The sequence below is a fragment of the Oryx dammah genome, unplaced genomic scaffold (assembly GCF_014754425.2).
Source record: "Oryx dammah isolate SB20612 unplaced genomic scaffold, SCBI_Odam_1.1 HiC_scaffold_2, whole genome shotgun sequence".
In the NCBI taxonomy this organism is placed as follows: Eukaryota; Metazoa; Chordata; class Mammalia; order Artiodactyla; family Bovidae; genus Oryx; species Oryx dammah.
The window spans coordinates 166,353,994-166,369,500 of NW_024070186.1; the positions used below are offsets into that span (position 1 = coordinate 166,353,994).

A 15,507-nucleotide genomic window follows, 5' to 3' on the forward strand; every position below is an offset into this window, starting at 1 on the left:
GTGGTACAGGATTTTGTGGGAGATTGTGTGTGGGAGGGGTTAGGAGGTATATGGGAAAACACTGTACATTCTACTCAGCTTTACTGTAAATGTAAAACTCCTATTGGAAAAGTTATTTAGTAATTTTTAAATGTACAAAATATTACTGAGACAAAGGAGGTATAAATATATAGTGAGATACCATGTTTACAAATCAGAAAATTCATTGTTGATGTCACTTCACGCAGATCGTTCCATATATTTAGTGCACTCGTAAAATCTTGGCATCCTTTTCTGTAGAAAGTAACAAACGGATCCAAAATTTGTGTGAAGTGTTTCCTTGGTGCCTCAGTGGTAAAGAATCTGCCTGCCAGTGCAGGAGACAATGGGTTCAGTCACTTGTCCAGGAAAATCACACATGCCACAGAGCAACTAAGCCCATACATGCTGCTGCTGCTGCTGCTAAGTCGCTTCAGTCGTGTCCGACTCTGTGCAACCCCATAGACGGCAGCCCACCGGGCTCCCCCATCCCTGGGATTCTCTAGGCAAGAATACTGGAGTGGGTTGCCATTTCCTTCTCCAATGCATGAAAGTGAAAAGTGAAAGTGAAGTCACTCAGTCATGTCTGACTCTTCACAACCTACCAGGCTACGCAGCCTACCAGGCTCCTCCGTCCATGGGATTTTCCACGCAAGAGTACTGGAGAGGGATGCCATTGCCTTCTCCAACTAATTCACTAGTTTAGTATGCAATAAAATAACAGAGGCTTTGAATAAGTTAAACTGGCTAGTAACAACTAATTAGTTTTCTTCAGTGATCATTGCCCATACATTCACCACAAATATTGAGCCTGTGCTCTGGAGCCCAGGAGCCGCAACTACTATGCCCATGTGCTACAGCTTGCGAAGCCCTCATACCGTAGAGCCTGTGCTCCACAGCAGTGAGACGCCCATGTACAACTAGAGAAAAGCCTGTACAGCATTGAAGACCCAGCACAACCAGAAATAAACTAACAACAACAAAAAACTTGTCTGAAATGCAAAAGACCTAGAAGATGAAAACAGTGTTATAAAAGAATAACGTTGGAAGACATATACTACCTGAGTTCAACTTACTGTGAAGCTATAATAATTAAGAGAATGGTGTTGGCATGAGAAAAGAAATATAAATCAATGGACAAATTAGAGTATACAGAGAGTCCATTGGTTTTCAATGAAGTTGCCAAAATAATTTAATAGGGAAGAGGTAGTCTTTTCAACAAATATTGCTGGAGTAAACGGGGAAAGTGAACCTCTTACAACATATACAAAAATAACTTGAAATGAATCATAGACCAAATAGCAAAGCTAAGAATTAAAAGCATCTATAAGAAAATGGCACAACCTTGTGTACCAGTTACGTGAAATTCATGTAGCAAATTAAATTGGCTTACTAAAATTTGTGTTAAGATTTTCTTAACAGAAATTCTGATTTTAAATGTCAGATTCAAAAAAGTGCAGTCAGGGTAAAATGGAGCAGAAGACAGTCTTCTGACTCAGAATATTCTGTAACCATAATCAGCATCATTTATCATCCTTTCCTCAGTATATGTATGGTAAATGTTGCTACTATAGTGATACAATGTAAAGTAGTGGCAGAATTAATTTTTAAGTATATTTTTTATACTTCATCTGTAAAAAAGAGTTTGTTTCTTTTATACATTGTTTCATTTTCATGAAGGCAGATATGTGTGCTACAGTGACATTTGTATATTTTGTACATGTACAGATACTATATACTTATAGATTACACATTTGGCTTTATTGTAAATGAATCTCTACTAAATTTTAAGGATCTCTACTGAATTCATTGTGTATCACGAACTTTTGATTATATAAAGAATTGGTTATACCCAGGGTTTCTTGGGTACTTGGTTAATCATCATTCTGACTCCCCCCACCAGTTGTTAGATTAAAACATATCAGTTGTGAAATAGAATAATTATAACCATTGATTACATGTCTCAGCATAATAATACATGTTTGTTTCATTTTAGTAATGATGATGTCCTGTTGATTTCTGTGGAAAGTCCTAATTTGACAATTCCAGTTACATCAAACCCAATAGGTATGTTAAGTTGATTAAAATATGATCTGTGAAATCAAAAGCCTCAAATAAGTATTTGTTTAAAACAGAATTGAAAATTCTACTCTTAAAAAATGTTTAATTTATATCTGTGATTAACCTGAATAAATCAGTTGATTGTTTAATAAAGTTGAGGTTCTTTTTAACCTTGTGTTAATCAATTTATGGCCTTTTCTTTCTTTACTTGTTGTTTCTTTGTTTACTTGTGTTGAATGGCTTTACAAATTATAAAACTACTTACCTTTCATATCTGTTTTTTGTACTTGTTTGCTCTGGTCTTGGTGGTGGTAGTGATGTACTTAGGATTTAAAATTTGGCTAATCTGGGACTTCTCTGGCGGTTCAGTGGTCAAGACTGGTCTCCCAATGCAGAGGGAACAGGTTTGATCTCTGGCTGGGGAACTAAAATCCCACATGCTGCACAGCACAGCCAAAAAAGCGAAAAATAAAGTTTGGCTAATCTTTAGTATCTTTGATTTTTTTAACTTAAAAAAAATAACACCTATGTTATTCTTTAGAGTTTCTCATTATAGTTAGGTAAAAATCTTTTACCTTAGATTCCCAGTCAATTTCCTTTCCCTTAAAATAGCTATCTTGTTGGCTCATAATTTCTTCTTCAAAATTCCCCATTTCGTTTTCATTTTTAGTATATATTAGAGAATTGAATTTGCATCTTATTTTCAGAAAACTTTATCTCCACTTACATAACTACTTAATTGCCCTCATGATTTGGGCTGTTAAGATTGTAAATCAGATAGTTAAGGGATATTATGCATTTATCTGATGCCTTTACTGGTTGTATGAAGAATCCTCTTCAGCCATTGCAGGTGGTCTAATCTAAAGATACTATAAATTAAAAAATGTGTACATTTCCAAGTTTATTTCCTCAAATGCTACAGTAGTTTACAAATACTCAAAAAAGTTACTAATTCAGTTGTAAAGATACCAAAACCTTTTGAACCAAAATTAGATTTTGCTTTTTTCGGACTGGTTCGTTGGTCTTTGGAATAAGTCAGTTGAGTTGCAATTTTTTATGATTATATAATGGTTAGTTAGCATCCCCATTATTATTATTTCAGCATTTGTATCTTTTAAAGTTTATAAATATTTAATACTAAACTTGACAAATGTTCATATCTTAATAATTTTCTTTCAGCTGCTGGAAAAATTACATCAGGAAATTCTAACAATTCAGCTGATGCTGAAAACAGAGCTATGGTAGGTAGTCAACACTGTCTCTGAATATTCTTTATTTGAATATGTTAGTTCTAGGAACTTTAGTGCTGCCACATGTTGGATAACTCATCTGTGTCATTCATGCTTTGGGAGAGTCATTCTCTGAGAAATTAATATCTGACTAGCTAGCATGACCAGGTTCCAGTCCAGTTTAAACATTAAAAAGCAAATAGCTAATGATAAACATGTTTCACAGCTGTATTTATTACCAGATTAATTCATTTAGACTCTCCTTAGTCATCCACACAGAAACTGAATAGTATTTTACGAGCTTCTCTTTCACAGTAGAGTTGAACTAAACCATAAAACTTAAAGAATGTTCAATCTCTAGCTTATAAATGGTAATTTGAAATAACATGTTTTATTTTTAAAAAAACATTTTCTGTTGAGGCAAAATCTTATTTTTTAACAACTTTCCAGGCTATAGAGAAGAAGAAATATGATTCTGTGATTGATCTGACGGAAGAAGTCCTGTCAAACTGTGACACAGGTAAAGGATTTTTCTTTTTCAAGAAAGTGGGAAAGCGTAACAACTCAAAATACATTTGACCCATTTATGAAAGTTTTTTTGTGTGTTAGTGTACATTAATTTTATCATGTGTAGATTTATGGAGCTGCCACTACAATCAAATTACGCAGCTGTTACATCACTCCAAGTTTCCCTCATACTACCCGTAAGGATTTTTTTAGGGTTTTCCCCCAGTCCCTAAACCCTGGCAACCACTAATCTGTTCCTCACAATTATATTATTGTATGAATGTTTTATAAATGTGATATAATATGTATCCTTCTTTCACTCAGCATAATTTCCCCCAAGGGTCATTTAAGTTGTTGAGCAAGTATTCCTTTTTATTGCTGAGTAGTATTCCATGGTGTGAATGTGCAGTAATTTATCCATTCACTTATCTGGGTTGCCTGGGGTTATTGGAAATCTCTGTTTTACCTGTGAGACACACCTGTTTTCCTTAAACAATAGTGGCTGTGAGGGGATGCTAGGTTGTAACGTGAAAATGTGACAGCAGTGCCCTCTTTCTCAGATTTAAAGAAAAAGAAGTAAGATACAGTGTTCTAGGGCTGCTAATAAATTAAAAGGTTTCATCTCTTAATTGCACTTGTGTGTTTATGGTACTGTTTTGATGAAATATTTAAATTCCACTTATTAGGACTGGTAAATTATGTAATACCTAAAAACAGAGATTACTGTAGGAACTATACAGTCCAGTTCATTCTCCCATCACAGCTGTGTATCGAGACAAAGGTTGGAACCATTGAAATCTAAAGGAACTTCATGATAGAATCAAAAAACTCTTTAGTTTCCAATTTCAAAAAGATTAAAATGAATTGGAGTCCATAATGAATCTGGTTATATTTTTGTCTTTAGAGTAAAATCCTTAACAAATTCCTTAACAAAATACATAGAATTCTTTTATTAAATATTTTTTTTAATTTTTAAATGGTAGATAATTGCTTTACAGTGCTGTGTTGGTTTCTACCATACAGCAGCATAAGTCAGCCATAAGTATACATACATCCCCTCCCTCTTGAAAGTTCCTCTCACCCTATACAGAATTTTTAATGACTTAGACCTTGAAAACTTTTTTAGTTTTATCTTCTACAAATTCCTTCCTTCTGCCTTAATAGCCTCTCAGTAAGTAGTGCTGCTCCTCTCCTTGCCATCACTACATATGCTGTTCTCTCTGCCAGGAATGCTCTCCTCTCTGTGCCTCCCCAGGCTTGTCTGATGACCCCACTTCTCATACTTCAGTATATTCAGTTTAGACACTTGTGCTGAACTATTCCTTCCAGGCAGAAATTGGCAGTCTTGGCTCTCCTTACCCTTGGTATTTTGTGCATGCCTATATTATACCTTTATTTTTCTGTTCTATAATTATTTCTGCACATACCTGTCTTCCTAAAAAGACTTAACGTTCTTTGCAGCAACTTTAATGTTTTTATTAATCTATATATTTTCATCTTTTTAGCACAGTGCTTGGCACACAGTATACTTTTTCCCCAAAAAATGCAGATTTTGCATTAAATAGTTTTAAAAGAAATATAAGTTTATATACTGTGAACAGGATTATAAATTTTTCTGGAAGATATTTTGTTACATCAAAACTTTACAAAAATGCAAGCCTTGTGACTCAGTTCTTTGAATAATTATCTGAAAAGCCTAAAGTATAGAGGAAATACAAAAATGTTCATTTCAGTGCTATTCATGAAAAATGAAACTTTGGAAACACTTAAATTTCTAGAAATAAGAGATTAAATGCAAAAATTAGATTTATATGATTACAACCATATTCAGCCACTAAAAATAATATCAAAGAAGTATATATATTTACATAAACATGTTAATAATATATCAAGAGAAAAAAGTTATGAAAGTACATATGTAGACTCAGGGTGGAGTTAATGGGATCAGACTTAAACTAGTAGAAAACTAAACAAGATATAGGAAACTTTTTTTCACATATTACAGTACAGGACTGCAGTCTCTGAGAGAAAGAAATGAAATGAGATGATGAGCCCTATGAGTTGCCCCAGCTTTCTTCCTGGATTGCCGTCCTCTGGTGGAAATCCCAAGCAGAGAGAGGCTGTCTTGCTCAGGCAGAGGCAGAGATTGACATTTACAGAGGCTGAGGCAGCTGGAATGAGGTGAAGAATACTATCAGATGAGGAAGCCACTCAGAGAAAGAGTTCCAAGAGGTTAGCATAGGAGTCCTCTTGAGTCTTTGCTGAAATATCAAGTCACACATGCATGAGTGAAATTGCACGAAACTGGGCAAAGAGTGACCAACAAGCTCTACACTAAACATTTTCCAGAGCTCAAACAGCAGTGGGAAATGTTTCTGATCTGACACACCATAGTGGCAGATTCTCACAGAATATATGGGTCTAAACTCATCTTAGAGCAAAGGCAACTCTAGCTTTGCCCTAGTAAAACTGAAATAAGTGGCTAACCACACAAAGCCTACTTCTTTTCAAAGAAGACAATAGAATTCAACACACAACCATGTGAAATTAATCATATTCATCATCAAATTTTAAAGTCACTTGAGATATGAAGAAGAAAAATGGAATCCAAAACCAGGAGAAAAATTAGTCAAAAGAAAGACTTTTGACAGATGACAGAATTAACAGACATTAACATTAACAGAATTAACCTTAAAAGAACTGATAGAAATATACTCAAAAGTTTTAAAGGAAAACATGAATAAATAAGAGAAATAAAAGATAGAAAATCAAATGAAGTAAAAAGAAATTCCTGAAAGTTCGATGGGCGGAATAAACAGCATATTAAGCAACCACATTGTTGGACTGGATAACAAAATAAGACCCAACTATGACAGCTACATAATGTGCATTAAATATAAATATATGGATAGGTTAAAATTAAAAGGGTGTAAGAAGGTAAGCCATGTGGACACTAATCATAAGAAAGTTAGAGTGGCTATATTATTATCAGACAGACTTGAGAACAGGAATATTACCAGGGGAAAAAAAGGCTGTTTCATAACAGTGCAATAGTCATTTCATCAGAAAGGCACACTAAACCTATGTTTATGGGACTTTGTTGGTGGTCCAGTGGTTAAGAATCTGCTTTCCAATGCAGGGAATGTGGGTTCAGTCCCAGGTAGGGGAACTAAAATCCCACATGCCATGGAGCAACTAAGCCCATGTGCCACAATTACTAAGCCTGTGCATTACAGCTACTGAGCCTGCATGCCTAGAGCCGTTGCACTACAACAGGAAAAGTCCGTGCACACCACAACTAGAGTAAGCCCACATGCTGCAACCAAAACAGAAACCAGTTGTTTTGGCTGACCCAGTGCACCCAAAAAGCAAACAAATCTACACCTAATGCACATTATGGTAGAACTTCAAGATTCCTAATATAAAAACTAATTGGACTGAAATTATAAATAGAAAAATATTTATAATTTGAGGTTCCAACACTCCATTCTCAGTAGTTGATACAATATATATAGTCAGTAAAGTTATAGAACCCTGAGCAACATTATCAACCAACTTAATAATCTACTTGACATTTATAGAACACTCAAACGCAGTCACAGAGGAATATGAGTTCTTTTTAGGTGCATATGAAACATACCACAAAACTGGTTCTGGATCGTAAAACTAATCTCAGTATATTTAAAAGGATAGAGAACATATTCTATGATTACAGATACAATACAACAAGTCATCAGTAACAGAAAGCTATTTGGGTAATACCTGGATATTTGGAAACTAAAGACTACATTTCTCAATAACTCATGAGTCAAAGAAATCAAAAGGGAAGTTTAAAAATATTTTAAACTGAATGAAAAAACAGCATATCAAAATCTGAAGGAATGCAACTAAAGCAGTGCTTAGAGGAAATTACTAGCATTAAATATTTATATTAGGAAAGATAGAAAGTAAAATGAAAGTCTTACATGAATAACCTAAGATTCTGCCTTAAGACATTGCTTTGCCAACAAAGGTCAGTCTAGTCAAAGCTATGGTTTTTCCAGTAGTCGTGTATGGATATGAGAGTTGGATCGTAAAGAAGGCTAAGTGCTGAAGAATTGATGTTTTTGAGCTGTGGTGTTGGAGAAGACATGGACTGCAAGAAGATCAAACCAGTCAATCATAAAAGAAATCAACCCTTAATATTCATTGGAAGGACTAATGCTGAAACTGAAGCTCTAATACTTTGGCCACCTAATGCAAACAGCTGACTCATTAGAAAGGACCCTGATGCTGGAAAAGATTGAAGGCAGAAGGAGAAGGAGATGACAGAGTATGAGATGGGTGGATGGTATCACTGATTCAGTGGACATGAGTTTGAGCAAGTTCCTGGAGATGGTGATGGACAGGGAAGCCTGGCATGCTGCAGTCCATGGTGTTGCAAAGAGTTGAACACAACTGAGCAACTGAACAACAGCAACTGCCTTAAGATGTTAGTACAAAAAGAACAAATTAAACCCAAAGCAAGTAGGTGACCCATCACTAGAGAAGATATGGGGATGGCAAATAAACAGAAGAAGACATTCTGAACATTGTTCATCACTAGGGAAGTTAAGACCATAATGAGATATACGACAACACGGCCACTAAAATGGCTGAAATGAAAACAACTGAAAATATACAAAGTGTTAATAAGGATGTGGAACAACCTGGAATTCTCTTGTTTTGCTAGTAGGAATGTAAAATGGTAAAACCACTTTGGAAGTGGTTTTGCAGTTTCTAAACACATTAGCAATTGACACTATTATTGCACCTTTAGGTATTCATCAAGAGAGATGAAAACCTACATCTACACAAAATGTGCATGCTCTGTCGTTCAGACTCTGCAACCCTATGGACTGTAGCCCATCAGGCTCCTCTGTCCATGGGATTTTTCAGGCAAGAATACTGGAGTAGGTTGCCGTTTCCTTGTGCAGGGGATCTCCAACCCAGGGATCAAACCTGCATCTCACCTGTCTCCTTTACTGCAGGTGGATTCTTTACCACTGAGGCACTGGGGAAGCCCATCTACACAAAGACTTTTACACTTTTACATAAATGTTATATAACTGGAGCAACTCTGTTCATAATAGTCCCAAACTGGAAACAACCCAAATGTCCATGAATAGATAAGTAGGTTGTGACATAACTGTCTACAGAGCTGAGTAGTACTCAACAATAAAAATGAATAAAAAATATTATTATATACAACAACATTGGTAAATCTCAGAAACAAAATGTTGAACAAAAACCATGTTAATTTGGTTTATGTCAAATTCTAGAAAAAGCAATCTAATTGTTAGTGACAACAGATCTGTGGTTTCATGGGGCCAGTGTTGAGAGAGGGATTGTGAATATTACTGAGTTTAAGCTTGTACTGCTCACTGCATGACAGGACAGTAAATCGAGAGATGAGTTGTTAGGGCAAGGAGTGGCAACTTCCTTCAGAAAGCTAGGAAACTTAAGAAGATGGTTGACTAGTGTCCCAAAGAACCATCTTCTCTGAGTTAGAATTGAGGCTTCTTTTATACTAAAAGGGGAGGGAATGTGGTTGGTTGCTACAGACTTCATGGTGTCAGAATCCTTTGTTCTTGGCAGCTATTTGTTCACATAGGTCCTTTCACAGTGTTCCTCTAAACCTCCAGCAAGACAAATGTTATTCTCTGTTCTGCAACTTTTTAATCTCTGTGTAAATAGGAAAGTGTTATATAACTTTAAAGGTCACTCCTTGAGAATGAGCCCTCCTGTATATTTCAGGCCATCAGCAACATTTTTAACTTATAGCAAAAGCAGTAGAATACAAAGGTTCAAGTAAAAGAAATAGATCCAATATGGAGTCAGATTCATTTGTATTATCAAAAGGGACACTATTTGGTGTAATATAAACATTGTATCTTGAATTTTGTGAGGGTTTCACAATAGTATATTTGTCAAAACTCAAAAAGAGTTGCGCATTTTAAATGGGTACATTATACTGTATGTAAATTGTATCTGAATAGTTCACTTTTATCGGCTTCCCTGGTAGCTCAGATTGTAAAGAATCTGCCTTCAGTGCAGAAGACCCAGGTTTGATCCTTGGGTCAGGAAGATCCCCTGGAGAAGGGAATGGCTGCCCACTTCAGTATCCTTTCCTGGAGAATTCCATGTACAGAGGAGCCTGGTGGGCTTATTGTCATAGGGTCACAAAGAGTCAGACACAACTGAGCGACTTCCACTTTCACTTTTAAATGCAAACTTTAAAAATCATGTCTATAATACAAATATTTACAAGTGAATACATGTACATATACATGCAGCAAAGGATCTGGAAGGTCAAACCCCAAAGGATTAAGTTGAAACTAGAAGCCACAATTCTCCCCTAGCAATTTAATGAGAAAGAACGTTAAAATAATGGGGTGCTTGCTACTGTTGTTTTGAGAATACAAAGTTCTAAAGTAACCATTGTTCTAAAGTAACCATAGATAAGGATAAAAGCTGCAGAGTATTCACAAGACATTGACATTGATGATGCAGAGGATCTAAACATTAACTGATTTGGGATAAAAGTCCTGCTTTGTTTCTAACCTGTTTAAATTTGCTAAGGGCTTGTTGACTTACTACCTTGAAAGAAGGAATGTTAGTTATGGAAAGCTATCATCTGTTGGAATTTTTTTTTGTATGAAACTGTTCATTTAAAAATATAAAGAAGATTATTTGTATCAGCTCTTGTGTGTTGATTAACCTGCAGATTATGATTTCACAAATCTAGTTCTAATTAACAAACCCATTAAAAAGGCTGTGCAGATTATCTTAGAATTAAAAGCATAAAATCATTACCTCTTCTAGAAAGATTTTTTTAATACCAGTAAATAATGTGACTAATAAGATATCTTTGAAACACTATGTAGAATCTTAATTATCCTTGTCAGTTAAAAGGAAAACACAAATGAAAGAAATATTATTTGAGGGGATTCATAAAATATATTAAACAGTTATTAATATATCACAGCACACACAATGAATCTAAAATGGTTTTTGCTGCTTATTTATGTTCAAATTTCTGAAATTTCTAGCTATCGGGCCCTGCTTTCCAACATGAAGCCCTTTTTCTTCCTATCCTCTTAATACTCTCCCCGGTTGTCTTCAGACTATTCTTGTACGTACTAAACTTTCTTTCTCTCCCTCACACCCACATTTTCTCTATTTTTCTCCTTTTCTGTCTTCTTCTAACCATCTCTCTTTCTTCCATTCCCTGTTCTGTCTCTTCTTCCTCCCTCTCCTTTCAACAGCACAGTTTATGTCTTATTCCACGCCACCCCCCCGCCCCGGGCTACCGTGGATCTCAGCAGTAGATATACTTGCAACCCAGGTCTGCGTGAGTTCTAGTCTGATTTTGCAGATCTTGTTTGTATCACACCTTCATACAGGATTGTGAACCGTTCTGTGTTTACAGACAACCGTGTTGACCTAACGGCAGCATCTGCCCCCTAAGACTGCTAAGCAGGAATCCCTCTTCTATGGGTAATGTTTCCTAGTTCCCAGCTGCACCATGATGTACATGTTTACATGTTTACCTTTTTGTCATATAAAAGAAAAATTATCTATATTTGATAACTTTGGGTCTTGAACTTTCAGCAAAAGTTATTTATTTCACAGTTTTATAATTTTATAAATTATAATTTTATAATATAATTTTATAATCTTATTTCACAGTTTTATAATTTCAGTTTACATTTACTTATTACACAAGATGTAAACTACTGTTGGCTTTAAAGATTATGGGATTGATTATTGCAGATAAATTTTACTTTTAAACTTTGTGTTGTTCACAGAAAGCCCAGTATCCACTCTTGAGTCACCTATGAAAGCTGTTTCAGTCTCAAAAGAGACAACCCCAGTGTCACAAAATGCAGCCCAGGTACTGATACAAAATGTTCTGTAAGGGATATTTGTTCCAAGTTGAGTGAAAGCACCCATTTCACTAGTGAAGGAACATTGGGTCATGTTTCAGCTTCAAAAGCACTTTAGTATGCTTTTTAAATGTGCTGTTATGAATCTACTTATTTACTCAATTAAAATAATGTAATTGAATTTTCCAGAAGCTACAGAATTAAAACAAGTCCATTTTTTAATCCAACAAATTGGAAAAGATTTTTAAGAGTAGTAGCCACTACTACTTAATGAGGGTGGAGGGAGATGGGTGTTCTCCTACACTTGTACTTTTCATGTAAATCGGCACAGTGTTTGGGAACACAGTTTGGCAATGAGATGGAATATTTCTCCAGAAGGTCTGGGACCTAACCCATTCTAGATTAGTGATATTCCAAAGTGTACAGATCTTAACTCCAAAAGAAGCTAATGTTTGAAAAAACTGGAACCAGCCTCACGTATCCTTGAAGCATCCTATTGCTCTTATGATTTTGATAAATGGATTGAGGAATGGGAAACATAGTAGAACTGTGGTTGGCCACTTTAAAAACAATCAGAACCCACCCACTCGCTTGCTAAACTTTGTATGAACATGTTTCAGGTTCTAGAGTCTTTTGAGCACCTGCCACCTCTCCCGGAGCCGCCGCCGCCACTGCTGCCGGAGCTGGCAGACAAAGTCCGTGACATGCTTCCTCCACAGAAGCCTGAGCTCAAAGTAAAACGGGTGCTGCGGCCCAGGGGCATCGCCCTGACGTGGAACATCACCAAAATCAACCCCAAGTGTGCCCCCGTGGAAAGCTACCACCTCTTCCTGTGCCATGAGAACCCTAGTAATAAGCTGATCTGGAAGAAAATTGGAGAAATTAAAGCTTTACCACTCCCAATGGCCTGTACTTTATCTCAGCTTTTAGCTTCCAGCATGTATTATGTTACTGTCCAATCGAAAGACATTTTTGGGCGATATGGACCGTTTTGTGATATAAAATCCATTCCTGGGTTTTCTGAAAATCTTACCTAAAGGTAAAAAATGTATTTGCTAATTGCACATTTTGCATTTTCATATTTGAATTATTTGTTTACGATGTTTCTGTAACACTATTCATTGTCTTAAAGGGCCATTGTCTTAAAGAACCCTTCATACAGGGACAGTCTTTTTTCCCATGTTGTAAGTGGCCTCTTGTTTAATGAATTCTGATTTACGTTCAGGAAGTACTTCAATAGATATCATGGACCCATGCCACTCAGCCGTAGGTACTATAACTTTGGTACTGTGGAGCTGTTGCTTCTATGAGAAGCCCTAGGATGCAAGCAGCCCCCATTTTCTCTGTTGACAGTCCACTTTTGGTGACTTTTTTGTGTTCCCATACAGGTACAGGGAAATTCAGCTGTTTACTGAGGCCAGATCATCCCCCAGGGTGCATCTCCACCAAGGTTGTATGAGAATAGATGTCTTCCCATTCTGTTCATATTCGAAGGGCTATGAATTTGTATGCCCCCAACTCTCCCCCTTTTGTTTTGGGCCATGTCAATCATTTGGGGAAACAGTTTAGAGGTTTTCCCTAAATCAGTTTGTATACTTAACATGTGTAATAAACCTAGTTAAACGTTGTGTGCCGTGTACACAAAAAATACAATAGCTCTTGTAAAATAAAAAATCCAACCCACTATTTAAATTGAGGAAAATGAAATTGTGTGCCTTAAATTTAAGGCTTTAATTTGCCGAACCCCTTTGTTCATTTCCTGGCTGCCGTCGTTACTCAGAGAAAGAATATAACACAGAGGGCTCCCATAGATGTATCCTGCTTACCTCTGTCTTAGGGATCACTGACGTGATGCTGCGACCCCCACAGAAAGCCCAAGAAACGCAACAGGTGAGCACAGTGAACGAGTGTCAGTCAAGACCCAAGGGGAAAAACTGAATGAGTAACACTAGGACGTTAAGAAAACAGAAAAATAGCTGTTAGTGGGAAACTCTGTTCCCACAAAGAGGCATTCTTGGCTGGCACATAGTGAAAGTTCAGATGTCAGAGGCTCTGAGATTTAAAAAACTGAACCAGGGAATGGCTTCCCTTGGCATTTTGTGAATGCTGTCACATCTTCAGTCATAAATAAAGATGTTGTTTTCCAGTCTCCTGTGTCTTTACCTTTTCAAACAGTATGACTGGAAGAACTAGATTCTGAACTGAATTTGAAGAGATGAGCACCCCCTGTGAGGTCCTGTTTCTGGCCCAGAGCGGTGAAGGACATGCTGCAGCAGAGGACAAGGGCTTCACCTAGGGGACAACAGCGCCTTTGGGTTGGCAGCAGTTGGAGTTTGACTTCAAGCAAGGCCCAGCGCCTTGACCCCATAGCAGGACTTCGGTGTGCATCAGCAGAGTGAAACTGCACCCCAACCAGCAGATCTTTTGGCCCGCTAATCGGTAAACAAGCCTTCAGGAAGAGAACTTTTTACAATAACAGGAAGAGGAGGCATGCAGATGGCAAGCATCCTCAAACTGCTGGCTCAGAAAGCATTAGTGTTTGTTGCGTTTTTTGGGGGTCAAGGGCAAGATTCTCAACTGTTATCCAGCATGGACACCAGAACAGAACCAGCCTGGGGACAGTTACATAGTACAAAGTAAACACCCCACCCCCACCCAGGAAAAGTCGCATGTTCTTTTGGTGGGAAATCTTTATGCCTCTTAAGCAACAGAACCAAACACGGATTGACAGGCTAAAATTGACTATATTGAGAAAAGGCTGTGGGTAGTTTATGGAATTCCAGGGACTGAAAGACTCTGGCTTAGAAAACAGGAAAGGGGAAAAGATAACTTTGCAACAAATTCCCGTGAGGTTTCAGACTTGAGATGACTTATGCAATTTATATTCTACCACATAATAATATGTTGACTTTTAAAAATGCACAACTGTGATACATCAACTTCAAAAAAATGCACAATGTGAGAGGTGTGAGTTAAGTTTTATTTGGGATAAAATGAGGACTGCAGCACAGGAGACAGCATCTCAGATAGCTCTGAGAAACTGCCTCCAAAGAGGCAGGGGGTGTGATTTGGGTGAAGGAGAAATACATGCAATCAAGCACTTATATTTCCAAAAGGTTTCTATAGTCTTACGAAGATTTTGCTAGTCACGAACAGCAGTCACCATGAAAGATTTTAGTGGTTTTCTAGATACGAGAAGATACAAGAATTGGGCTCATAAAATCAACTGCTGAAAATACCTATGTGAAGACGTGTTCTGCTAGTACTCCAACCCCTCAAAGCACAGAGGGACTCATTTCTCATCTCCACCCTGAACTCCTCTCAGGGGGATTGAAGGTCAGCAGCTGCAGCAGCACATGATTTAATCCTTGTAGGTGACAAATGCCAATTTGTAGTTGACAGTGAAGATGTTTTCTGCCCATTTTAAAGATGCGGAAACAGACCCTGGGAGCTACGTTGGCTTGCCCAAGGCGTAGAGACCCAGCCCATTTACACGTGATGCTCTGGTCCTGGGTTCCGCCTATACACACAGGTTGTGCTGCTCAGAGGGGACAGCGGGTGAAACTGGAAACCTTCCACACTGTCCTTGCTGCCTTGTGGCTCCAGAGTCAAAACCCCAGACAGACATCTCATCTGGCATTTGCGGTCCATGAGAGGTGCACTCTGCTGCTCTTAATAGGGTAGCTGTGCTGGGTTTGGGTCCCATCTGCACCTCTAGGCTGGAACTGCCTGCCCGGGATGCCCATCCCTGGCTGGCTCAGGTTTAGTGTCACGAACACTGCATG

The 15,507-nt window shown here is 37.4% G+C and overlaps 1 protein-coding gene across 6 annotated transcripts in view; it reads left to right on the forward strand.

The window, feature by feature from the left end:
• Positions 1-13,871, forward strand: part of ATF7IP2 (activating transcription factor 7 interacting protein 2) — a 68,382-nt gene extending 54,511 nt beyond the window's left edge. For all 6 annotated transcript variants that reach the window (XM_040230221.1, XM_040230195.1, XM_040230202.1 and 3 more), the window contains 5 exons: positions 2,015-2,068; positions 3,257-3,320; positions 3,759-3,828; positions 11,645-11,730; positions 12,343-13,871. In XM_040230221.1, coding sequence (XP_040086155.1) covers positions 2,015-2,068; positions 3,257-3,320; positions 3,759-3,828; positions 11,645-11,730; positions 12,343-12,759 — 691 coding nt within the window. In that variant the 3' untranslated portion in view covers positions 12,760-13,871. The remainder of the gene's footprint in view (positions 1-2,014; positions 2,069-3,256; positions 3,321-3,758; positions 3,829-11,644; positions 11,731-12,342) is intronic.
• The last annotated feature ends 1,636 nt before the right edge of the window (positions 13,872-15,507 follow it).